Here is a 25,986-nt window from a genome sequence, read left to right as displayed (position 1 = left end):
AAAAAAAACTATTAAATTTTGAGGGCAATGGAGCATGTATTACACTGCTTTTATCTTCAATAACATCTAGCATAATGTTGAGAATACAAGGGTCATGAAAAATAGCTGAAATCTGAAATGCTTCAAAATCAGAAACTTTCTGAGTGCTGACATGATGCTCAAAGAAAATGCTCATTGGAGCACTTCAGATTTCAGATTTTTGGATTTGGGATGCTCAACTGGGGTCTGTATAATGCAAATATTCAAAAATCTGAAATCTAAAACACTTCTGGTCCCAAGGATAAGGGATACTCAACCTGTGCTGATAATTTTGTTTGTTTGTTTGTTTGTTTGAGATGGAGTCTCACTCTATCGCCCAGGCTGGAGTGCAGTGGCGTGATCTCAGCTCACTGCAACCTCTGCCTCCTGGGTTCAAGTAATTCTCCTGTCTCAGCCTCCCAAGTAGCTGTGACTACAGGCGCATACCACCACACCGGCTAATTGATAAATAATTTTTACAAACTTAAAAACCCTTCTCCTTGTTACTGTAGATCACAAACTTTAAATGTCCATCAATAAACGCTGTCCAAAATTTCATGCTCTTCACTTTACCTTGAAAAGGTGTGATCAGGAGCAACTTCAGGCTCTCTAGAAGGTTAAGTATGCCCTCTTCTGGCCCATGGGGTACCATCAAGTAAAACTACTGTAATGGACTATTTATCCTCAGAGGACCTGAATCAAACCTTCCACTTCTGTTTCTCTACCCTAGGCAATGAGAAGACAGAATTAGAGGCTTTCCATTTCTCCAAATAATAACATTACCTTGTTTAGGAGTTCTGCTGTTCCACCTTCATTAAGTGGAGCAAGTTTTGGCTTTGTGGTATCTAAGATGGGCTGAAACAAAATAAAGAAACCAAACTGAAATCACCACAGAATAAAGCATGTATAATCATTGAACACTTGCACTTTGCAAGTCAAAAATACTATATATAAACATACCCACTGGGATGTCAGTTCCATAGGTGTGGAGATTTCTGTTGGTTTCATCCTTTGTTATTTACAGTGCCTAGGATATGTCTGTCCTACAGTGCCCAACACATGTTAGAGATAAAAATAAAACCTATCTTCCCTGTATCTTTTAAAAAATATAGATAGAAGGAAAATGAGGGAAGAAAGGAGGAAAGGAAGGATCTCAAAGCCAGATCTGATATAGAGCCTGGCATCTAGAAACTAGAATTTTAACTTGTGGGAGTTGAAACAGTGATTTCTACATGAACCTTAGACTCTGTGAAAAACAATAATATTGATGAAGATCTAGGCAAGTATACTACAGATAAACAATAACTTGGCACAAACAATACAGTAATATGTATTAAAATAGTTTAGTAATATGTATTAAAAATAAAATAATTCATGCCCTCTGATCCAGAAATTTCTTAGCCAGAAATATGACCCAAAGGAATAACAGGAAAGTGTTTTGCATGTGTATGTACACAGATTCATCTCAGCAGTATTTACCCAACAATGGAGTATTTACGGTGTGTCTGTGAAATAGAATGGTAAGTGGTCATTCCAATTAATGAGAATGATTAGAAAGAGAAGTAGATAACTATTAGTATTGTCTCCTTTTGTCAGATGAGTAAAATGAAGCTCAGCTACCTCAGATAACCTGCTCAAGGTAACACAGCCAGGAAGTCAGAGCCAGGATGTGTACCCAGGTGTGGCTGACCCAAGATAGAGCCTGTGCTCTGCATCTTCTGAGCAGAGTATTTATGAGTGGGATTGAGACTGAACTCAGGGATTATGTGTATGTGTAGGCCATCACAGACAAGAGCAGTTTTTCATAGTTACTTCCAAAACATTTTTTCTTTTGCCTGAAAATATGAGAGACAATTTTTGAATTTTACTCTTGAATTGAATGCTTTTCCTTAAGAGTTCTCAGTTTTGATCTCTGAATTCTTTGAGTGACTTGAGGATTTTAAATACTGGCTATTAAGATACGGATTTAGAATGACCAAAAAGTTACCTTTTGTTTGAAGATGTAATCTCTGCTTTTTCAAATTCTGCAACTTGTTCTAATAATTCTCTTGAAGACAAAAGCAAAAATAATTATTCATTTAAAATAGTTTTATACCACACACAAGAAGAGTAAAATCACTGGTACTAACCCATTACATGCCAGAGAGAACAGAGCAAGGTGGACCATACTTCACCATATCAAAAATGTTAGTTGCAAATGGCTGAGAACCTAAACCACGTGGATTCAAGTGTAATCATCCACAGCACCTGGCACTTTGCACCTAGTAGGTATGCAATATCTACTGCTAGAAATAAACTACAATGCTAATACAAATATGAGGGAAATTTATAGTCAACTTTGTATTCTTGAGGTGCTATGAGGAGATTGTTTTATTACATAATATGTATTGTTAGTTAGTAGGTGTTCAAAAAAGACAAACTGATTCTTAATAAAGTAGCCTCAGAAAAATGAAAACAGTCCATAGTAACTACTGAAAAAGAGTATCACAAATTCCTAGGAAAGACAGATAGTGGGGCTGTGCCATCTGAAGATTTGCAAAGGCCAATGAGAAGTGACTATACACAAGCTTAAAGTGTTAACAGCAGTCAGCTTCTAAGCTTCTTAAAGCGCCCCCTTCTCAGAGTTTTCTCACCAGTCACCTACTGACAGTGGCAGAAGTTGAGTGATTTTCCTCCCCTGCTCCCAGGTTGTCCTCAGCATTTTTCAGCACTCTGCACGTGAACTGATGTGCTGTGACTGTGCTTAGAGTAGTTCATGGGGCTTGGTGGTCAGTCCTTCCTGATTTCTGGCATGCGTTTTCTTAAAATGAGTTTCAACTTCACCAATTTTACCCTATTTTTTGAATTTGAGCTCTTGATGTCCATATTATAAGCTTTTTTTGTATTTTATATTTCCTATTTTAAAGTTAATAAATGTATAGTTTTAAATTCAATTATTTAGAAAACTTCCAATGCTACTGGATTGAATTGATGGTATTTATTGTATTTGAACTGACTTTTCAACTGCCTCATAATCTTTATTTCTTAGTTGCCCAATCTATAAAGACTGATGGTAATACTGACCAAGCTAATAAAAATGCAGTAAAAAATAATTAATGATAGCCTGAGAAGCAATTTGATAAATCTCAATGGCCTTTGTAATACCTAGGAACAGTAGAAACAAAGAACTTTTAAAAGGGCGCTTAGTGGTACCCAAGAGATCACTCAGTGACTCAATGCTTTGCTGTTACCCTACCCAAATTTTCTCACACACCAGCCCCAAGAAAATATGCAGCAAAGATATTCACTAACTTTTAAGATTATGCTTGGGCCACTACTGTCACAGTTGCAAGTTCAACTTTTATTACCGGTTTTCAAGTTCAGAGATGTCTGTCTGTAGCTTAAGATACCACTTCTCAGCTTGTGCAAACAGCTGTCGCAGAAGTAACACATTGGTATAGGCAGTGTTGATGAGCTCAGATTCCACCTCGCTATGAACCACAGCTTGCAATCCACTGAGAACTTCAGAGACTTCATCTATGGTGAAGGTCTCCTCCACCAGCCTGAAAAACAACCATGATCCAAAACTTATGGATAAACAACAAAAAAAATCTACAAAATACAACAAAATTAAGAAACCCACATTCATGCAGTCTAAGAAATTCAAAGATTACAGTGAAAATCTCTCTGGGAAGTATCTTCTTTATTAATAAACATTGAACATAATTTAAACTCAATTAACTTTTGACATCTATTCAAATGATTAAATTGTGCACATCCTTTAAAATGCTCAAATACATTCCCCAAATCATCATCTACTTTTTTCTTTAACTTTTTAGTATTAAATGTCTTATTTCAAACTCCACTGAAATCAGTCTTATTACATTTAATAATTTCAAAAGTAACCTGGAAGGCATAGTCTCATTTCTTTCTAATATTTCTCTAGCATTTTAATAACTGTATGAACTATTCACAGGTTAGTAAATGTCTATGGGAAATAAATGGTAATTATATATTGCTTCTCTTTGCATTCTTGAGACCCAAAAGAATACTAATAATAAAAAAAAACTAGCTTAAAGTTCCACTGAACACTCCACAAAAATGAATATCATCATCAACAATAGCATTAGAAATCTACTCTAAGGGCAAGGCATGGTGGCTCACACCTGTAATCTCAGCACTTTGGGAGGCAGAGGCAGGTGGATCACTGAGGTCAGGAGTTCGAGACCAACGTGGCCAACATAGCAAAAACTCTTCTCTACCAAAAATACAAAAAATTACCTGGGTATGGTGGCGCGTGCCTGTAATCTTAGCTACTTGGGAGGCTGAGGCAGGAGAACTGCTTGAAACCAGAAGGTGGAGGTTGCAGTGAGCCGACATTGTGCCACCGCACTCCAGCCTGGGTGACAGCGAGACTCTGTCTCAAAAAAAAAAAAAAAAAAAAAAAACCAAAAAACAACTACTCTCACATAGAGAATGCTTGGGTTGGAAGAGAACTTTGGTGCCATCTTCTACAATCCCCTAAATTTACAGATAGTAACACAGGTTTGAAGAGTGGAGATGACTTGCCTATGGCCACATTGGTGGTGACTAAACCCCACAATCATCTTCAACAATGGTGCTGGGCAAAGGATTCATGCCCAACAGCTGAATCCTGGAAAAACCTTCCATGTGTGCCTTCTAGTTTCAATGACAGTATCACAGTAACACAGTCCTCTCCTCTCCCTACCTCTACCCTCCAAAGTCCCCTCTCCCTCAGACTCTTAGCAGATGAAGGGCAACTACCCCAACCTCAGCTTTATTTTCTTCCTACTTCCAAAAAGACATCAAGCAAGACCCAGTTACACTAAAGCATTATCATAGTTAAACTTGAGTTAATAGTATTTGTTTTATAATTCTTTAATGTTTCATCTAGCCAGCAGAATTTAGTCCTTCTCAAAAAACCAAAACATTTTTTTACAAAAATCCTTATTAAAATATTAATAATCTTTCTATAATCTTTAATAGAACATATGTTCTTGCCAATTAAATTGTTGCTTTCATCTGCTGGGGGTTAGGAAACCAGATTACCAGATGAGTTTAATGGGCTGAATGGTCTAAGGCTGATGGCCTCTAATACTGACACATTCATGGTTTTATGGCAGCTGGAGCTCACTTGGAGGTCTTTTCACTTATGTCTGACTTGACATTCATCTCTTGCTACAAATCAACTATGGTCCAACTATTATTATCTCATGTTGGAAATCAACTAACAATTTTGGTACTAGTCAGCATTATGATTTCCTGCTGTTTTCCTCTCTTCTAATTATTCAGTATGAAACACAGACGTGTTTTCTCACTAATTTCCATGTCTTACAGCTCTAACCATTTAATTAATAACTCAAGTAATTAAAGTTCTGGAATCTTTAATACAACCAGCCAATCATTAATCCACAAACCCTTGGCAACTTCCTGACTACCCTTCTGAAGCTCTGGCATCCTGTAATTATCACACGCATTTCTGATAATAGATTCATTGCTTCCACCACGATACAACTTCTTTTGTTTCCTGTATCCATGAGGCTTAGTGTAGTTGCTCTTAGCAAATAATTGATCATGATGAATCCCAGAAATTGACTGACATCTGCTATGGCACCCCCACACTGGCTACCAGAAAGAATCCATGTTCCTATTTGTTTTGCTTAGAGTCCTCCTCTGATACCTGCTCTCCTTGAGGTCTTGGAAGCAGGAATCTACAGTTTTGAGTCTCAAGCCTCTCTTTGAACGAGCAAAACGCATATAATTAATAACTTCATTTTGATGGTGCTCATTTAGGCCCAACTCTGCCTGAAAAAGAAAGAGGTAATTTAATTGTTAGTCTTGAAGAACTGATCAAAGAGCCAACAATGAAAATGCATAAGACATTCTGTGGTCGAGACTGCTAGATCTCCGTCAAATTCTATTCTTCCCTTCTTCCTGGCTGCATGGCTGCCCAGCTAGATGACACTTCCATGCCCTCCTTGCAATCAAGTCACTGCTGGCTACTTCTCAGCAATGAATGTTGTGGTCTAGTTCCAAAGACCTGGCCTTAAGATATGGGGTGTACCTCTGCCACTCCCTGTTTCTCTGAAACCTGGAAGAAGTGGTGACTTGACTGAATCATGCAGACAACATCAGTGCCCTAGAGGCTGGGGGAGCCACGAGATGAAAGGGACCCACATCTCTACCTCATGGAGAGACACTGACCCTGTCACTGAACTGAGATGAGCAGTAAGATGGCTGTTAAGTGAGAGAGAAATAAACTTCTGTATTCTTCAAGCCACTTAACCTTACAGCAAAAAATAGCAACTCTGTTATAGCAGCTTAACCCTTACCCCATTAAATACAGCTTTAACAAGTATATTTGATTTGGAAAGAACCACTAATTGGTCTGTACTTTAAACCAGATGACAGCTTGACAGATATTTAAGAGGCAAGCCCAAGGAGGTAGGGCTAGCACCCAAAGAATAGAGCAGGTCAGCAGTCAGCTAAGAGCAAGGCATCAGCCATGTTAGTTGGATTTGTAATTAAGCAGCTGATGAGCTTTACAAAGCAGTTTAGGTGGTGTAAGTCTTTAAGGTCTGGAGGATAGAATGGAGACAGCAAGAGTTGAAGGGAAGCGAAAGGGACATCTATAAGGTAACCAAGTGCAACAGGTTACAGTTGCATATGCACCTGAGTTGTGACTAACAAGACAGATTTCTATTACGCACTAAAAGTAATTGACCACCTACATTAGAGACAATATTATCTCTGATAGTCACACATCAATATGGGCAAGAATATCCCACAATTTAGAAATATCACAAAACAATGTCACAATTTGCTAAAAACAAAGCACAAATACAGATTCTTAATCATTATTCATTGTCTATAGTATAAATTTACACTCTTGACTCCTCAAAACCTCCCAAATTCTTTCTCTTACCCTGTTTCCCAGGATTCTACTAAACGAACACTCTACTTTAGCCACACTAGTCTGTTCATCAGTCCTGAAACATGACTTAAAATTTCCTGCCTTGACTTCCACTCATGTTACTCTGATCCTAAAGTATCTCTCTCCATTCCTATTCGAGAATCTGAATCCTACCCAGTGGTGTGATGGTAAGTATTTAACAGCAGGTTTTCTAGGTAGGGGGATCCTGATTTGTAGCATTGCTGATTTCCATGGCATAAATACTTCCATCATGGCTGATTTCAAGCCACTGATATAATGTCACTGAATGAAGAGGTGAGAAGAAATGCATAAAATTGGCTCTCAGCAGCCAGTACACACATGCTCCACCACATCACTGAATTCCTACCCACCCTTCACGGCCTAACCTGTTTCACCTACTCTGTGCTACCTCCCAATATGCCCTCAGTAACTCTATAGATATGCCTTCCTCCAAAAGCTAGCATATATAATCTCTGCTACTTCTTTGGTACCATCACAGGCTGATTACTACCTTGTATTATTGATTATCTTTTTTTTCAGGTTTTGCTCCTCCAAGTAGATTGTAAACTCTATGAGGGCATGAATCATTTCTTATAATGCACAACACCTAGCATAGTGCCTTGTGCCAGCAGGTGGCCAGTTCCTGTCTGTTCATTCCTTTCCCTCCTTTCAAGGAAAGTTAAGACTGTCCTAGGACCAAGAAGGAAAAATTACTCAAACTGAGAGGGGTAAATGACAGAAAACTTCCTTTAAAATGGATTGGAATGAAGAAAGAGGGTAAAGGTGGACAGCTGAGTTCAAAAGGAAAAAGAGCATCAGCCTAGGAAATGGCTATTCACAAACCTTTACTTCCACACATATATGTATCTATGTCAAATCATTAGAGAGGGAATGGAATAGGTAGATGTGTGGTATAACAGACAAAGCACTGGATTAGAAACCAGGTTTAGTTCTAGCTATGCAACTATCTACCTTGGTAACAGTCTGTTACCAAGTCACTTAACCCCAATGACATTAGTTTTACTGTCTGCTAAATGAGAGGTAGATATGACGATCAGCCCTAAAATGGTTAGAAACAATGGGAGGTATCCAAGTGGGGAAGTCAGAATTTGTTTGAATTTTGTTGTAGAAAAATTCTGTTAAAATAATAATAAAAAGAGCTGAAAACATACAGCAAGAAATACTGCCAGAGGATTGCCAAGCTAGTGTCTTGAAATTGTAGCATAAATTGTGTATGTGTGTTTAGGGGGAAGGAGATAGAAGAGGAGTGGTAAAGTACCAGAAATGGTTCCCTGTTCTTAACCATGCCCACAAATCCATATACAATTTAAGAGAAGTACAAGGAGGAAACTGTAATGATAAAAATGAGCATACTTTAATAATACGTATCAGATACTGAATGCTTAATATTTTCGCAGGTACTGTGCTATTTATTTTATACACATTATCTTATCATATTAACAGCCTCGTGTAGTTATTATCTGCAATTTACTAATGAAGAACCTGAGCCTGATTCCAAAGCCTCAGTTGTTAATTGATGGAAAGGGATGACAGAAGATAGAACAGGAAGAGATATCAATGTTTTTGTGATTTGTTTACAACGTATTCTCTTGATATTTTAGGGAAATCAAGAGAATGAGTGGAGAGGGTCTAAACTCAAGAAGGGGAGGGAACAATCCGTTTAGTTCACAGGTGTCTTCTCAGCTCCCAGACAGCGCTTGGAACACGCTGTCTAAACAGAAATTTTGGTTGCTGAGGTATTTCAGTAGCCATTTCAGGTGGTGCGCTCAACCCTGGTTTCATCCGTTTTCCTGAACACTTCAGTGCTGTGCACTGTTCTGAGTATGACTGGTATTTAAGATGGCATGCTTATTCGCTGGAGGGATTAATGGTCTTTTTTGAGCAAGCCAAAACAAAGGAAATGCCACCCAAATTCCTCAGCTGTAGAATGGAGTACTGGGATTCTTAAAAAGTCACATCCACATCAGAAAGTTGGATTTCAATCACACAGAAAGCTGAATTCGTTCTCCCTGCTCCTCTGGTTAACGTGTGTGTGTGTGTGCGTGTGTAAACTTGGAGCTTCTTGAAATTGAGAACTCTGAGCTTGCGTTAACATGTGTGTGTATAAACTTGGAGCTTCTTGAAATTGAGTGAGAACCCTGCGTATGTGTTAATGTGTGTGTATGCGTAAACCTGGAGCTTCTTGAAATTGAGTGAGAACCCTGCCCTGCACCTTAGGCCGCCAGCAGTTTCCTCTAGTTCTTTTCACCTGCCACGGAAGAGTTGTGACTTGGCTCCGCCCCCCCTCCCCCACCCAGGCAAGAGAGAGAAACGAAGCGACGCGGCTGGGCTGCTGGGATAAGGCTTCACCCAGGATTACCCCAGAAGGGCTTGGGCTGCGGTTAACCGAACCTCTCGCGCCCGGTGCAGCCTCCCTTTCTCAGGGAGGCTGAGGAGCGGCCAGACCCAACTAGACCACGTAATCATTCCGGGCCCACCCGCTCAGTGTCTCCAGTCCCGGCCGCGCTCTCTCCTGGGCGCGGTGCGGCTGCTGAGGGCCGGCTACTCACCATGGCGGCAGGCGGCAGGCGGCAGGCGGCAGGCGGCAGGCGGCAGGCGGCAGGCGGCAGCCTAAAGGAACGGGAGGGGCCAGGCGGTGGCCCGCCAAGTCTGGGATCGCCGTGGATAGCTGGACCACAGAAGATGGGGAAGGAGGGTAGGTTGTTTAGAAGCCTCTGGTTGCTAACGGAAACCGAGGCATGTGGACTGCAATTATGCATTTTCATTGGTCCTGAGGATCACGCGACAGGAAGTATTGCGCAACCGGTTGACTGCCACGTGCGCATTGGCTTCCAGGGCCGGAAGTCCCACCTTTTTGTGCCACGTTCACCTTTGGGAGCTGAGTGTGGTTGCAGAAGGTAACCGGAGGGCTGTGCTTCCTGGAGCTGCTTGGGGCCGCCACCGCGCTTGCGCGCTTGGGGGCATCGGCTTGTGGATTGTTGGGAAGTTCTCGTCCAAACTTCCTGTGGCCTAGGCGACCCCAAGGGTGCAATGGACATCCCACACCTTTCAATGGTCTCATAGGGCGCGGCCCAGACATATTTTTTTTCAGGAGTTCCTAGCTGAGCATCAGGGTGGCTGAGACAGGCCAACAACATCAAAGCCTGCAGGTTCTCAAATAGAGCTTCAAATGACCCCTCCCTACGACTCCGCCCATTATTATTACCGTTGTCGTTGTTGTTATTATCTTCTCTTATATTTCCAGTTAAAAGTCTCTAGCAACCTTTTCCCATAAAAAAAAAAAAATGCAAAAAGCATGGGTTTTCTCCAAGAGCAGTGAATTTCAAAAGGTTCCATATGCCTGGAACCACTATGGAAGCTTGTTGAGCAAATTCCCGGGCCTCATCTCCAGAAATTCTGATTCACAAGTCTAACTTGGGTCCTTGGGATCTGCAGTTTTTAACCGATGTCCCAGGAGTGATCACAGATCAGGACCACTCTTAGAAACGCTGGCTTGGAAGGACAAGAGTAGGATGAGATCTATTATTGCAAATACCAGGGACTCAGAGTCCTTCACTCAGATGATCCAGAGGTGATGTGCAGGCATTTGCCCACGGAAGGATCTCAAGCCTTGGGTCAAGAACAGTAAGCAAGATTCTCCTGTGTGTCACCTGGAGCACTCCAAGGCATGGAAGGATGGCCTGGAGGCAGTGGCGTGGGTATGCCCAACTTCACCTTTGGCTAGGCTCCCTATCCTTGGCACTGCAATGGCATTTGGGCAGAATCCCTGTCTTCTTGCAAGATTCCTAAGGGCGGATTCTCTCAACCCTGCATATTAACCCCTTCCAAGCTCAGTTCAACTTCCCCTTTACCATCCCACCTCCCCATTTCTGTTTAGTGAGTGTTGTTGAATTTGATAATGATGGTTGCCATTATTTAGTGCCTATTATGAGCTATTAATAGACACATTCCATTTCCAGTAGTTAATCCTCATAATACTTGGTTCTTTCCTCTGTAGACATTCGTTGTGTTCACATAGTGAGAGGGTCACTTTACAAGGTGTTGTGGGTGCGAGATGAAGTTCACAAAAGCTTTTATGACTGATCAGTAAACAAAGTTGTTCATCAGTTCGCATTGCTGAAAAGCTCGTTTATTTTCTCACAGGCCAAATCCTGTGCTTGCGAAGTGTTATTAATTCAGGGGAAGGAAAGGAGTGTGTGTATAATGCAAATATTACATTTGTGGTTTGGGGATTTTTTAAGTTGTTCTGCAAAACTCCATCAGCTGGTTATTGTAATTTAAAATTCTGCTTTAATCTAAAATCTTCCGTACCAAGGAGGTTATCACCGTTAGCCAATCTACCCAACAGAGTTGAATGTTGTTACATAAGCTGTCTAAATAGTGACAGCAAATGTGAACATGTATTTTTGGTCTTAAAGTAATGAATTTGGCTCATGAAAAGGCTGAACTTGTACTTCAGGTTGTTTACTAGTGCGGGTTGGTCACCAAAGCAAACAACAATTCGAGCCGTGAGGGAGAACAGTTCCACCCTACTTTACTAGTGATCTTCTTAGGCTCTGTTTTTATTTTTTTTAAATTGCTGTGACAGTTTTTTAAAATGCGTATATGTGTGAGTGTATGTGTGTGTGTGAATTTGGAGGGAGGCACACAGTTCATTTTGTACCTTTTAGCAGTGTTCAACACAAATAAAATGAAGATAAATTCTTTGTATATTATTATATTATTATTTGTTTTATTTTATTTATTTATTTATTTTTTTGAGACGGAGTCTTGCTCTGTCACCCGGGCTGGAGTGCAGTGGCCAGATCTCAGCTCACTGCAAGCTCCGCGTCCCGGGTTTACGCCATTCTCCTGCCTCAGCCTCCCGAGTAGCTGGGACTACAGGCGCCCGCCACCTCGCCCGGCTAGTTTTTTGTATTTTTAGTAGAAACGGGGTTTCACCGTGTTAGCCAGGATGGTCTCGATCTCCTGACCTCGTGATCCGCCCGTCTCGGCCTCCCAAAGTGCTGGGATTACAGGCTTGAGCCACCGCGCCCGGCCTTGTATAGTATTATGAAATGAGACTCATAACTTTATAAGTTACCAGTTATAATACTAGGACCACCAATTTCAGGGTGTTTGCAACCTAGACTTGGCAAAAGGAGGAATGGGAAGCTGATCATGGCCTCCTCAGGGATGTCAACAGATTCACTCATTCTGCCACTATTTACAGAACCACTGTTGTGTGCAAAGTTCTGTGGCTATGATAGTGAGTCTGAGGAAAAAATCTGTGGGGGAAATCTGAGGGAAGAAGTGGAGGGACTCAGAAAGCCCCAGCTGCCCCCACACTATAAATTTTGGGGGGGTATAGGGGGACTAAGGTGAGGCTTAAGTAGAAACAGGAAATGAAGAAAATGATTAAGTAAAAAAAAATATATGTAAGTGATACACAGAAAATGTAAAAATCTTGAAGGTTATATGGGAAAGAGAAAAGTTTGATAAATACCGAACTGGTAGTAGGTGGAAAATAGGGGAAATCATTTAGGAGATTATTCTTAAGAAGACAGAATCTTTGCAGCATGACTTCTCACATGAAATTCTACCATACAAATTCTCTTCTACTTCCCCATCTTGCCACATCTTGGCTACTGAGAAAGTAGCCAAGACCTTGTAGAAGAGAATGGTCAAGATTAAAGGGCTCTTTACAGGACATATAGCATTTGAGTAGGCCTGCAGTAGGCAAGAGGCTATTTTCAGTTGCTTTCAAAATACCTTAATGATCGGCAGAGTATTGGAGAGTGCTGACAAATTAGATTAGTGAAATCACTATCACATGCATTAAAGGAGGTCAAGTGAGGAAGTGGTTCACCATAAAACACAACTCTCTGTAAGAATGTGTGGATATTGGCAGTTACTTAGCCCAAATTATAGATTAGTTTCACTGATAATCTCGATGCATTAACAACACCCCAAGGAAACAAACACCAAAACCATCAAAATGAGAAGCCTACCTCAAAAAATGTTGAGAATTGGTTGTGGGGAATACCTTCTTGTAGAGTACGAGAAAAATTGTAAACATGATGATATGCACCAAATCCTCTTTCCATACTCCCTTATGCATATACATTTCAGTTAAACCCACAAGTTCAGTCTGTACATTCAGCAGCTGTTAATGGGAAGCTGGACCCGCAAGACACGATGCGGAAGGGAGCAATGAACAAGATGGGATTGGTCTCTTTCAAAAATGGCCTTATAATCAAGTCAAGGGAGAATTCAAACTTGTAGAATAATTTCAAAGCAGACAGTTAGTAGTAGGGTAGTTCAGAGAGGGTGTGAGATAGTTTACTTCTGTTGAGACTGGAGAGGAGAGATTCAGAAAAGTCTTCCAGAAGGCCGTGGAATTTGGGTTAGGTTTTAACAGGAGTGTGGAAAAGTTGTGGGTGAGTGTGATGATTGTGAAATTGAGAGTTGTCCTGAACAGGGAACCCAAATTTTCATCAGGTGCTGCAGTAGAAGTGTCCAGAGATGTACATTTAGATTTATTATTATTACAAGTGGCAAACTACAAAAAGAGATATACTGACAGCTTATACAAGGGTGGAGCACCTTTAAGAAAAGTGTCTTATTCAGAAATGTGGATCTTCCTAGATCTGTGGTCTTCAATAAATGTTTCCCTGGACTGTTGTCAATGTAAGGGTGTTCACCAATTGCATTTCATCATAGAAAATGGAAACAAAAAATCAAATTTGCTCAGGAAGTTTTGCCTACAAAGCTGGGGCTGTGTAGTCCTATTGAAAGAGCTGAATAGCCTAGTACAAGCTGTGTTCATGACTGGAAGTTTTCTCAATGAGATGGATAAATAATATGTGAAAAATAAAGTGAACTCAAATGGAAATGTCATTCTTAGCCAACTTATATGAGTTTGTTTTCCCCACTACTATATTGCAAGCTCCTTGAAGGAAGAAATATTGATTATATAATAACATAGTATGGCTGGCCTTTAATAAGCTCTGAGCTATGCTTGCAGAATTGAATTGGAGATAAACAGGAACATCTCAACAAACATTTGTGAATTCCTACTGGGTTCCAGACACTGTGTTTGTGGGTTGCTTTTGGCCCCGGGCATGCCCTCTTTTGGAAAGCATATCATAAGGCAGCAGACATATTCAGCTATCCCTATTTCCCATGTTAAATGTAACTTTGAGGTGATTTATATAACTTTTAGGAGTTTCTGAGAATGAATTATTTAGTTCTCATGACTTAACCCTTATATTTTTATATAACTACTTACTGAATTCTAGTTGACTTAATGCTACATTTTGAAGACATCCCATAAAACAATTACTAATTTATAGGTTTCTTTTTATATTTTGAGCCCAAGCATTTACAGTTGTTCCTTGAACAACACAAGGGATAGTGCTGCGGACCCCATGCACAGTAAAAAATCCACATATAACTTTTGACTCCCCTGAAACTGAACTACTAATAGACTGCTGTTGACTGGAATCCTTACCAATAACATAAATAGTTCATGAGCATATATTATGCATTATATGTATTATATACTATATTCTTTCGATAAAGTAAGCTAGAGAAAAGAAAATACTAGAAAATCATCAGGAAGAGAAAATATATTTACTATTCATTAAGTGGAAGTGGATCATCATAAAAGTCTTCATTTTGAATAGGTTGAGGAGGAAGAGGAAGCAGAGAGGTTGGTCTTACTGTGTCAGGGGTGGCAGAGGAGAAAGAGTTGGAGGAGGTGGAAGGGGAGTCAGGAGAGAAAGGCACACTCAGTGTAACTTTATGGAAATACATAATTTCCATCTGACTTTTATTTTTTGTTTATCTAAAAATGTTTTTATATGGTACCAGTCCTTTCACCATTTGCGTGTTTCAGTGCCTGTATAATAGAAGGGTCCATGTCATAAAAGAAGTTAAAATCGGTCTTGGATAATTGAAACCCTTCTTCCAGATTGTCTAGTGTCAATGTATTTTCTGGCACTACTTCTACATCTTATCATTTGTTACTGGTTCGGAAGCACTCATCTCCATCAACTTGTGTTCAGCTGATTCATCTGGTGTGGGTCTATTAGCTCTTGAATCTTTCTCCAAGGGTCATACCTTGAAACCCTTTGCCCCCATTCTTATTTTGCATATCTACAATCTCTTTCATGGTTTCCTTGTTTGGCTCATGCACAACCTCCAGACACAGTTTTCTCCAGCAGGAATTTATTGTTTCAGGGTTGATGGCTTTCATGGCTTTTCCTGTAGCAATGATGACATCTTCAGTGGTGTGTAATCTTTCTAGACCTTCATGATGTTCTCTCCGCTGGCATTCTCCTCCATAGCATTGACAATCTTTTCCATAAAGAACCATGTGCAATGAGCCTTAAAGGTCCATATGACCCGGATCTAGAGGCTGAACTAGAGACATTGTGTTTAGGGGCAAGTAGACCAACACCTTTGACATGGAACTCATGGGGTTTTGGTAGCCAGGGGCATTGTCCAATAAAAAAAGGAAACTTTAAAAGTCAGTCCCTTACTGGAAAAGTACTTCCTGACTTCATGGACAAAAGCATTGATGGAACTAATCCAGAATAAGGGTGCTTGTTGTGCATGTCTTCTTCTTGTACAACCAAAAGATTGGCAGCTGGTGTTCACCTTTTTCCTTCAGTGCTCAGAGATTGCAGCTTTATAGATAAGAGCAGTCCTGATCATAAACCTCACTGCATTTGCACAAAACAGTGGAGTTAGATAATCCTTTCCTATTATATTTTGGTGCTCATTTCTCTTCTTTATGAATAAATGTCCTTTGTGGTATCTTTTTTCTTCCCAGAATGGGGGCATTTTCATCTGTGTTAAAAACCTATTTAGGCAGCTAGCCTTTCTCCTCAATAATTTTCTTAGTGGTGTCTTGAAACTCACCTACTGCCTCTTAGTTGGCAGAAGCTGCTTCTCTCATTATCTTGATATTTTTAAAGCCAAACCTCTTTCTAAAATTATCGACCCATTCTTTGCTGGCACTAAATTCTCTGGCTTCAGATCCTTCATCTTCCTTTTTCTTTAAGTTTTCATATATGACTTAACTTTTTCTCAAACTATATTAGAGATGCCTTTTTTAGAGCAATCCTACACTCACATGAAAGCTGCATTTTTAATACAAGGTTAAAAGGTAGTTCACCAAAAGTACAAGGTTTTTGCAGCAACTGGAGTAGATGCAGTGACGCCTTCATGAATTTCCTTTTCTTTTTTACAGTGGTCCTTATGCTGGAGGGAAGCTGCAGCCACAGACCTAAATCTGTGGTACATATCAAGTAATTCAACTTTTTCATGTAATATCATGACTTTATGCTGCTTACTGGGAGTACTTCCAGCATCATTAGTGACACTTTGTATGGGTCCCATGATCTTATTTAAGGCTTACAGTATTGCACTACACACAAAATTTGCAAGAACTGCTGGAGATCACTTTTTGCTATGATACATAATTTACTGGAGAGATGAACTGCTCAGGTGGAGATAATTAGCCTCATAGATATTTTAAGCTGATACTTGAAACATTTGAGCTCATTGCAATAGCAACAAGAGGTGGCTACAAAATTATTACAGTAGTACAAAGTGTGCTACAGTTAATTATATGCAGTTATGGTTTAATACTGCATCTTTATGTTTGTTTACATTTCTCTCTGCTGTGAATGATGCCATGTGTTCGCTAAGTGTTTCTGTGCATAAGTTTTGATAAATTTTATGTTTTTGTAATAGATTTGTGTATATTTTAGGGTAGTGAATTATAAAATAGACCAGTCTGTACATATATTTTATGCATTAATTAAAATCCTAATTTTTTGTATTTCTTTGGGTTTTTTCAAATAGTCAAAAATCTCCAAAATTTTTTCCAATATATTAATCGAAAAATATCCATGTATAAGCAGACCTACACAGTTCAAACCCATGTTGTTCAGGTGCAACTATGTATTTCTGATTTCAAGCATTTTTATAGGCCATCGGCCCTGTGTCTAAAGTGCCTATTGGTTGTTAGGAGAACAAAGATGAAGCAAAGTCCCTGCTCTCAAGGATGCTATCCATCCAGCAGGACAGACAGACCCATTAGAGGATCATGTCATGTCCATATAATGTAGTCACCTTTTAGGAAACCAGGCAAGGAGCACTTAGCTCAATGTAGGGTTTCAGGGAAAGCTTTGAGGAAAATCCCTGAACTGAATCTTCAGGGATTAGCAAATGTTAGCCTGGGAAAAGCAAGGTAGAAAGGACAGAGGGAACGTAGCAAACTCGGGCACCAATACCTGAAACAGCCCAGCGTGTGGATTCCTTACAAACTCCAAGAGATTAAATGTTAGGTGAGCATCTACTTTTAGAAGCCAATGTTGCCAAAATGTCACTGCTTTGCTAAAAATATTAAGTAGAAAACAAATGACCTGGACAGGGAAAAAAATAACTGAACACACTAAAACCCAGGGTGATATAAAGAAAACTTTCATATCTGGTCTACTGCTACCATTGAAGCTAAGACACCAATCTAAGGGACTAGTGTTAAGCTAATTGGAGAATGTCTTTCTAGGAATGGAGGGAATTTATCTGACTTCCACCCGGTCAGCCTGAAAACTAACCCACGTACAGGGTTAGCAGAAACGTGGTAGGAATATCTTCATTAAATCATCCACAAATAAGACTGTGGAGAGTAACTTTGAACAGCTAACATACACAGAACTGATATTTTTCGTGTATACAAATGAAGATAAATGGTTCCCAGTTGTTCTTATGTGATATAATTTGGTTTTATTTTAAAACAGTGAGACTGAATATAAACCAGAAGACAACATGAACTTAAATATCTGCATGTATAAGACAGAAAAATTTTGCATTTTAAGATACTTAATGTATGAATTTGTATAATTGATTTAGTGTAAGAGAAACCATCAAAACCATGGAGATAGTTGTTTTTACTAAGATCACTGTTGTATCCACATAAGAAGGTTGTGTTTGTGTGTTGAGAGATTTTTCCATGTGCCTGTTGTATTTGTTACTTAGAATTTACAATATTGTGAAAACTTTCCCCTTCAAAATGGATATATGTTTTAAAACCTTCTACAATGTGAGTAATTATAGTTTAATTGATTGCATATTTACTGTGTTCCAGTAACACATGTTTCATGTCTAACATGCTATGTTTAATCCTCAAGCAGCCTCATGAGATGCATACTATGATTACTCTTATTTGTGAAGAGAGAGAATGGAGGCTAAGTGAATGTAGGTGACTTTTACAAGGTCATGTAGTGAGCTGATGGAAGAACATGCATGAGTATGCGGAGCCTCCGCATACACAGCCAAATACACAGTCTCCCCAGTCCCTGCAGAATGGAGGGACTTGATCTCAAGTCTCACTCTCACACCTCCTCCCAGCAGCATCACCATGGAGAGGCACCAGTACACCTTCACTGGAAAGCACCATGTGGACCATTCCTTCCTTCTATCCATTCTCGGATACCCTGATTCCTAATTCCCCTGATCCACATTCAATCATTTCAGTGTCCCCAGATTGCCTGATAGAAATCCTAATCAACACTTTTCCTCTCCAGCTTCCAGTGAATGTCTTGTGGGATTCACAATATATTTCCTGATGTCCTGAGATCATCAGCTTGAAGACTCCTCACCAAAGAGAAAGTTTCCTTTTCTCCACCCTCCCCCTCCCGACACTTGTACTTATGGGTGGCTGGTAGTCTGTGCATACTTCACAGTCCCCTCCTGACCCTTGAGTGAAGCACCTCTCAACCAGCCCTCCCTCAATGAAGCTCTTGTTTCTTGCTCTGCTGCTCCTTCTTCTCCATCAACCCTTCAGCATCTAGATCATTCACTCATTCAAGCATACTCAATCAGGCCTTGGGATTTCTGCAGGTGACCTGCAGAATGACTCCACCCTGTCTTGCCATCCCTGATGGATGACCCACATAGCACCCCTTTGTCGTGACTCTACCTGCTATTCTTCAGAAACTTTTAGCTCCACTTTACTTCAGGACCTGTCTGCTCCCCACACCCCATCATAGCAAGCAGCTGTTCCATGCCTTGCTGAAATTTTGAACTCAGAAATACTCCTCACTAATCACCAACTCTCTGACTATTGCTCTAACTCTCTCACTGCCCTTAAACCTTGCCTCTAACTTGATTGTGATTTAGCTTTTTATTTATTTATTTATTTATTTTTTTTTGAGATGGAGTCTAGTTTTGTCACCCAGGCTGGAGTGCAGTGGCGTGATCTCGGCTCACTGCAACCTCTGCCTCCTGGGTTCAAACGATTCTCCTGCTTCAGCCTCCTGAGTAGCTGGGATTACAGGGGCCCGCCACTACACCCAGCTCAGTTTTGTATTTTTAGTAGAGACAGGGTTTCACTGCATTGGCCAGGCTGGTCTCAAACTCCTGACCTTGTGATCCGCCCGCCTCGGCCTCCCAAAGTGCTGGGATTACAAGAGTGAGCTACCGTTCCCGGCCAGCTGTGATCTTTGAATCTTCTATTTTCTTCTGGCCCATCAGTCCTTCTCTTTGACTCATTTCTCTTTGGTCTCAAGTCAGAGCCTTCGTGCCATCCTTTAACCCTGAGAAGTTTCTGTTTCTCACCAGATGACTCAATTTTAACATACTGATGGATTTCAACCTTAAATTTTTCCCGGCCAGGTACGGTGGCTCACAACTGTAATCCCAGCACTTTGGGAGGCTGAGGCAGGAGAATAGCTTGAGCCTAGGAAGTGAAGGGTGCAGTGAGCCATGATCGCACCACTGCACTTCAGCCTGGGTGACCCTGTCTCTCTCTCTCTCTTTTTTTTTTGTTCTTGTTCCCAAACTAGAAAAGCCACAAAACAACTGTATTGGCTTCATAAAACTTTTGACATTTTTTCCCCCAATTTTCTCTGGGCTTTTTAGATGCTTGGATATTGTGGGTCAGCTCCTGCTCCACTCCACCCAAGTGGCTGTCTCCTAAAGCTTTCCTAGTCCCCACACGTTCATCTCCCCCACTTCTCTTAAATCTTAACATATGATTCTCCTGCTACTTTTCTAGAAGGGAAGTTCCCTTAATATCCCTAACCTTCTGCTCAAAGAAAGTACTTTTATCTATAAGCAAGGACATATTTAAAGAGTATTAACACTCAGTAGTGTCTGGGGCATGAGGAAGAAGGCACTCTTAAAAACTGTTGGTAGGAGGATAAACTAGTATGACGTTTTTTGGAGGACAATCTGGAATTTGATCAAAACTGAAAACGTACACACCCTTTAAGCCAGCAATTTAAGAAACAACAAGACCACAAAGATGTATGTACAGAGATGTTTACAGCAGCTTTTTCTGTGGTAAAAAGTCTTGAGATAGTTTAAATGATCCTCTTATGAGGGAATGACTAAATAAATTATGGAGCAATAAAAGAGTAGTTTTCTGTAGCTGTCAAAAGAACAAGGAAGAATCCATGTGCACAGACATGGAAAGATTTCCATAACATATAGTGAAAACAAAAAAAGTCAAGTTGGAGAATAGTAAGATCCCATTTTTATAAACACACATACATGCAAATTTGGAAAGGTAAAGCAATAATTTCCTCACATCAAAATGTGAGAAGAGGTGCTAGAGTGGCAGTAGGTATGGGAGGTGGTTGATCGCTACTTTATATATGTCTGTAACCTGAATTTATTTATTAGGCAAACAGGCATTACTTTTACAGTTTAATGATGAAAAGAGAAAACAAAAGGTAATAGCAAAGCCCCTTTTGTCACTTTTTCCATTGTTTTATGTGCTCACCCCAATCAAGGTACCTTCTTTCTAAGAGCCAGTACTCATTTCTGTTCTCTTTAAATCAGAAATTAGGCAGACATTTCAGGCCATGAGACCGAGATGGAAACCACTCAAAGGAACATGCCCTTTCCTCTTCAAACGCTGTTACCAACATTCACATATTTTCATTTTGGTTGCAGCCCACTATTTTTAGCTTTTTCTTCTTTTTATTTTTCTCCAGATGGCTGAAGATACCCAGGCCTTTCACATTGAAGGTGGGGTAGGTGGAACAGAAGGAAGGGCTTTACTTGTGGTTGATTAGTTGTTTCATAACCCTTTTCATGAGCTTTCTTTGAGCAGGCATGCTTGGCTTTGGTAAGGTCCTGTCAATATTTCTTTGATTTGAATTAGATGTACTGGGCAGGTCCCATTCAGATATTTAATAGCAAAATTAAACAGAAAGTCACCATATATTTTTTGAGGGACACAAAGGTATATCATGTAGGAATATGATGAACATTAGGCTCACTTTCTTGCTACACTAGGGGAAACATCTTTTTTGAGGCAAGGTGCATAGAAATTTTGGTGTGACTTACTGTGAAAGCAATGATTATCATTCATGGTTTACTATTTACTCTTTTCACAGATATAGAGAGCAAAATTATTAAATGTGTAATAAGTGTCATGGGGCTACAAAGAGATTCTAAGCTCTCATCTTTTCCTGTAGGACACCCATGTATTTTCTTCTCTTCTTGCTCTACTGATTCGCAAGAACTCTTGTCCAAGGTTAACTAGATCCAGTTCTCATCTAAGCCCTTCTACCTCTGCTAGGACCAAGCTCCATCAATTAACCCCTAAGATTTTTCTTTTTGGCTTCTATATCTTCATCTTCTTCCCTTTTCTTTGATCCTTCCTCAGTTTAAAGTCATTCTCAAGTCTCCTCCACATTAAAAAATAAAACAATGACAAATCATAAACAATGATAAACCATAAACAATGCTAAACCAACTCTTTCTTTGTCCACACCTTTTCTATAGTCAGCTGCCCTAACCTCCTCCTCTTTATTGCTAAACTCCTCCAGAGAGTGGCCTCTGTTGACTTCTTGCACTTCATATGTCGTTCACTCTGCATTTTGGCTTTCTCTCCTCCTCCCTACTGAAACAGACTTCTCAAAGCCATCCAGTGAGCTAATGGCTGCCAAATCGAATGCCTTACCTCAGGTCTGCACCATTTTGCACCATGGACACCTCCTCCTCTACCGTTTCCTGGGCTTTTGCTACTCTGCCCTCTCCTTTCTATAGTTTCTTGCTGTCCGTGTTTGGCTCCTCTGCTGCAAACCCCTGAAAATTGGTATCCCTTGAAATTTCTCCTCAGCTGCTTTGTCTTACCATGTATCCCCCTTGGCTGTGTAATTCCATTCATTCCCAGGGTTTCATCTGTCGCATCTGAGGATAACCATCAAATGTGCATCTCCGACTGGGCGTGGTGGCTAACGCCTGTAATCCCAGCACATTGGGATGCCAAGGCAGGTGGATCACCTGAGGTTGGGAGTTCTAGACCAGCCTGACCAACAAGGAGGAACCCTGTTTCTGCTAAAAATACAAAATTGGCCAGGTGTGGTGGCGCATGCCTGTAATCACAGCTACTCAGGAGGCTGAGGCAGGAGAATCACTTGAACCTGGGAGACGGAGGTTGCAGTGAGCCGAGATGGTGCCACTGCACTCTAGCCTGGGCAACAAGAGTGAAACTCTGTCTCAAAAAAAAAAATCTGCATCTCCAACCACACTTCTCATTTGCATTCCCAATTTATATTTGCAGGAACTTGCAGGTATTCTCCAAGTGGGATTCTCAAAAACTATTTATATTCAACACATCTAAAGAGAACTCGTAATCCACAAGTGTATCTTGGTCTCATTCTACCACTAACCATTTTATCACTATCTGCCAATGAGATGATTCAGAGTTGTTTATGAGTTCTCCTCTCTCTCCTGCTGCTTCCAGCACCTCCTAGGATTACATCTGAAATAACTCAAAATCATCACCATTCCCTTCTTTATACTACTCTCCTCATCCCATTCATCTAATCTGGAGTAATAATAATAATAAAAAAACAGTAACAACCACCACCAAAACATAATTATAATATGTCAGATGCACTTGTCAACTTACAGAGCTTTCTCTTACTGGAACTTAGCCCGGCTTCTTGGAAAAGTCACCGAAGGGTGGGTAGGGTACAAATTGGTGGATTTTCTCTGCCTTCCCTAGAAAATGAGAGTTCAAGTTAAAAATTAAGTTGTATCTTAAAAAATCAAAGGGATATGTTGAACATAAATGCAAAAATACTCAATAAAATACTGGCAAACCGAATCCAGCAGCACATCAAAAAGGTTATCCACTACCATCAAGTTGACTTCATCCCCATGATGCAAGGCTGGTTCAACATATGCAAATCAATGAATGTAATCCATCACATAAACAGAACTAAAGACAAAAACCACATGATTATCTCAATAGAGGCAGAAAAGGCCTTTGATAAAATTCAACATCCCTTCACGTTAAAAACTCTCAATAAACTAGGTATTGATGGAATGTACCTCAAAATAACAGCCATTTATGACAAACCCACAGCCAGTATCATACTGAATGGGCAAAAGCTGAAACTGTTCCCCTTGAAAACTGGCACAAAACAAGGATGCCCTCTCTTACCACCCTTATTCAACATAGTATTGGAAGTCCTGGCCAGGGCAATCAGGCAAGAGAAAGACATAAAGCATATTCAAATAGCAAGAGAGGAAGTCAAACTGTCTCTGTTTGCACATGACATGATCCTATACCTAGAAAACCCCACAGTCTCATCCCAAAAGCTTCTTAAGCTGATAAGCAACTTCAGCAGTCTCAGGATACAAAATCAATGTGCAAAAACCACAAACATTCCTATACATCCAAAATAGAGAGCCAAATAATGAATGAATTCCCATTCACAACTGCTACAAAGAGAATAAAATACCTAGGAATACAGAAAACAAGGGAAGTGAAGGACATTTTCAAGGAGAACTACAAACCACTGCTCAAGGAAATCAGAGAGGACACAAACAAATGAAAAAATATTCCATGCTTATGGATAGGAAGAATCAATACAGTGAAAATGGCCATACTGTCCAAAGTAATTTATAGATTCAATGCTATTCCCATTAAGCTACAATTGACATGCTTTACAGAATTAGAAAAAAAAAAACATTTTAAAATTCATGTAGAACCAAAAAAGAGTCCATATAGCCAAGACAATCCTAGGCAAAAAGAACAATGCTGGAGGCTTTCAAACTATACTACAAGGCGACAGTAACCAAAACAGCATGGTACAAAACCAGACACAGAGACCAATGGAACAGAATAGAGATCTCAGAATAAGACTGCACATATACAACCATCTGATCTTTAACAAACCTGATAAAAAACAAGCAATGGGGAAAGGATTCCCTGTTGAATAAATGTGCTGAGAAAACTGGCTAGCCATATGCAGAAAATTGAAACTAAACCCCTTCCTTACACCTTATACAAAAATTAACTCAAGATGGATTGAAGACTTAAATGTAAAACCAAAAACTATACAAACTCTAGCAGAAAATCTAGGCAATACCATTCAGGACATAAGCATAGGCAAAGATTCCATGATGAAAACGTCAAAAGCAACCACAACAAAAGCAAAAATGGACAAATGGGATATAATTAAAGAGCTTCTGCACAACAAAATAAACTATCATCAGAGTGAACAGACAACCTACAAAATGGGAGAAAATTTTTTCAACCTATCCATGTAACAATGGCCTAATATCCAAAATGTACAAGGAACTTAAATACATTTACAAGAAAAAAAAAAACATTAAAAGGTGGGCAAAAGACACAAACAGACGTGTCTCAAAAGAAGACATTTATGTAGCCAACAAACATATGAAAAAAGCTCAACATTATCATTAGAGAAATGCAAATCAAAACCACAGTGAGATACCATCTCATGCCAGTCAGAATGGTGATTATTAAAAAGTGAGGAAACAACAGATGCTGGCAAGGCTGTGGAGAAATAGGAATATTTTTACACTTTGGTTGGAGTGTACATTAGTTCAATCATTGTATAAGACAGTGTGGCAATTCCTCAAAGACCTAGAATGAGAAATACCATTTGACCCAGCAATCCCACTACTGGGTATATACCCAAAGGAATAGAAATCATTCTATGATAAAGATACATGCATGTGTATGTTCATTGTAGCACTATTCACAATAGCAAAGACACAGACTCAACCTAAATGCTCATCAATGATAGAGTGGATAAAGAAAATGTGGCACATATATACCATGGAATACTATGCAGCCATAAAAAGGAACAAGTTAATGTCCTTTGCAGCGATATGGATGGAGCTGGAAGCTGTTATCTTCAGCAAACTGACACAGAAACAGAAAACCAAACATTGCATGTTCTCACTTATAAGTGGGAACTGAATAATGAGAACATGTGGACACAAGGAGGGGAACAACATACACTGGGGCCTGTTGGGGGCTGGGGGCAGGGAGAGCATCAGGATAAATAGCTAATGCATGTGAGGCGTAATACCTAGGTGATGGGTTGATAAGTGCAGCAAACCACCATGACACATGCTTTCCTATGTAACAAACCTGCACGTCCCAGGACTTTAAATTAAATTAAATTTAAAAATAAAAGGGATGTTTTCCTCATACCTGACTTTTTAGACTGTTATACCAACCTAGGAGTTAATCATATTGACGAAATTGCCTAATAGACTAAAACTGAATTTTAAATATTTAAAGTAAACATTTTTAAAACCCGCTAGAGATGTCGTTGGACAAATAGGTTAAAAGACAACTTTTAAAAGTAGATCTTATCCTTTGGAGAAGTTTTGGGTCCAAAACAAAATTGAGAGGAAGGTAGAGAGATTTCTCATAAACCTTCTGTCTCCACATATGCCTCCCACTCCTTATTATCAGCATCCTCCCACCAGAGTGGTACATGTGTTACAACTAATGAACTGTATTGACAAGTCATTATCACCCCAAGTCCATAGTTTATTTGTTTTTGGTTTTCATTGCTGCTATGTAAGGAAAAAAAAGTGTTCTGTGATTTTTCAATTTGGTTAATCATAATGATCATTTTATAAAGGAAATGCTGGTTTTAATGTCTGCTAATTTTGTGTTTTCTTAAGAAATTGATTAAATCAATTTACCATAATTTTAAAAAGCCTTTCCA

At 39.8% G+C, this 25,986-nt stretch overlaps 1 protein-coding gene across 3 annotated transcripts in view; it reads right to left on the bottom strand.

Annotated features, from left to right (window-relative positions):
• LZTFL1 (leucine zipper transcription factor like 1) overlaps positions 1 to 22,913 on the bottom strand; it is a 29,517-nt gene extending 6,604 nt beyond the window's left edge. The window contains exons 1-5 of one of the 3 annotated variants that reach the window (XM_017855751.1): positions 22,896 to 22,913; positions 5,699 to 5,823; positions 3,366 to 3,560; positions 2,007 to 2,065; positions 802 to 875 (exon numbers count right to left, since the gene is read on the bottom strand). In XM_017855751.1, the coding sequence (XP_017711240.1) occupies positions 802 to 875; positions 2,007 to 2,065; positions 3,366 to 3,560; positions 5,699 to 5,775 (405 nt within the window). In that variant the 5' untranslated portion in view covers positions 5,776 to 5,823; positions 22,896 to 22,913. Of the gene's footprint in view, positions 1 to 801; positions 876 to 2,006; positions 2,066 to 3,365; positions 3,561 to 5,698; positions 5,824 to 9,185; positions 9,239 to 9,522; positions 9,769 to 22,895 lie in introns of those variants that run through there. The other 2 variants (XM_017855750.1, XM_017855752.1) reach the window with 2 other exon arrangements.
• Positions 22,914 to 25,986: the final 3,073 nt, after the last annotated feature.

This window comes from Rhinopithecus bieti, unplaced genomic scaffold, assembly GCF_001698545.2.
Source record: "Rhinopithecus bieti isolate Rb0 unplaced genomic scaffold, ASM169854v2 scaffold_39746, whole genome shotgun sequence".
Taxonomy (NCBI): domain Eukaryota; kingdom Metazoa; phylum Chordata; class Mammalia; order Primates; family Cercopithecidae; genus Rhinopithecus; species Rhinopithecus bieti.
Note: the sequence above shows the minus strand (reverse complement) of the source record. Positions and strands in the feature narration are given on the sequence as shown.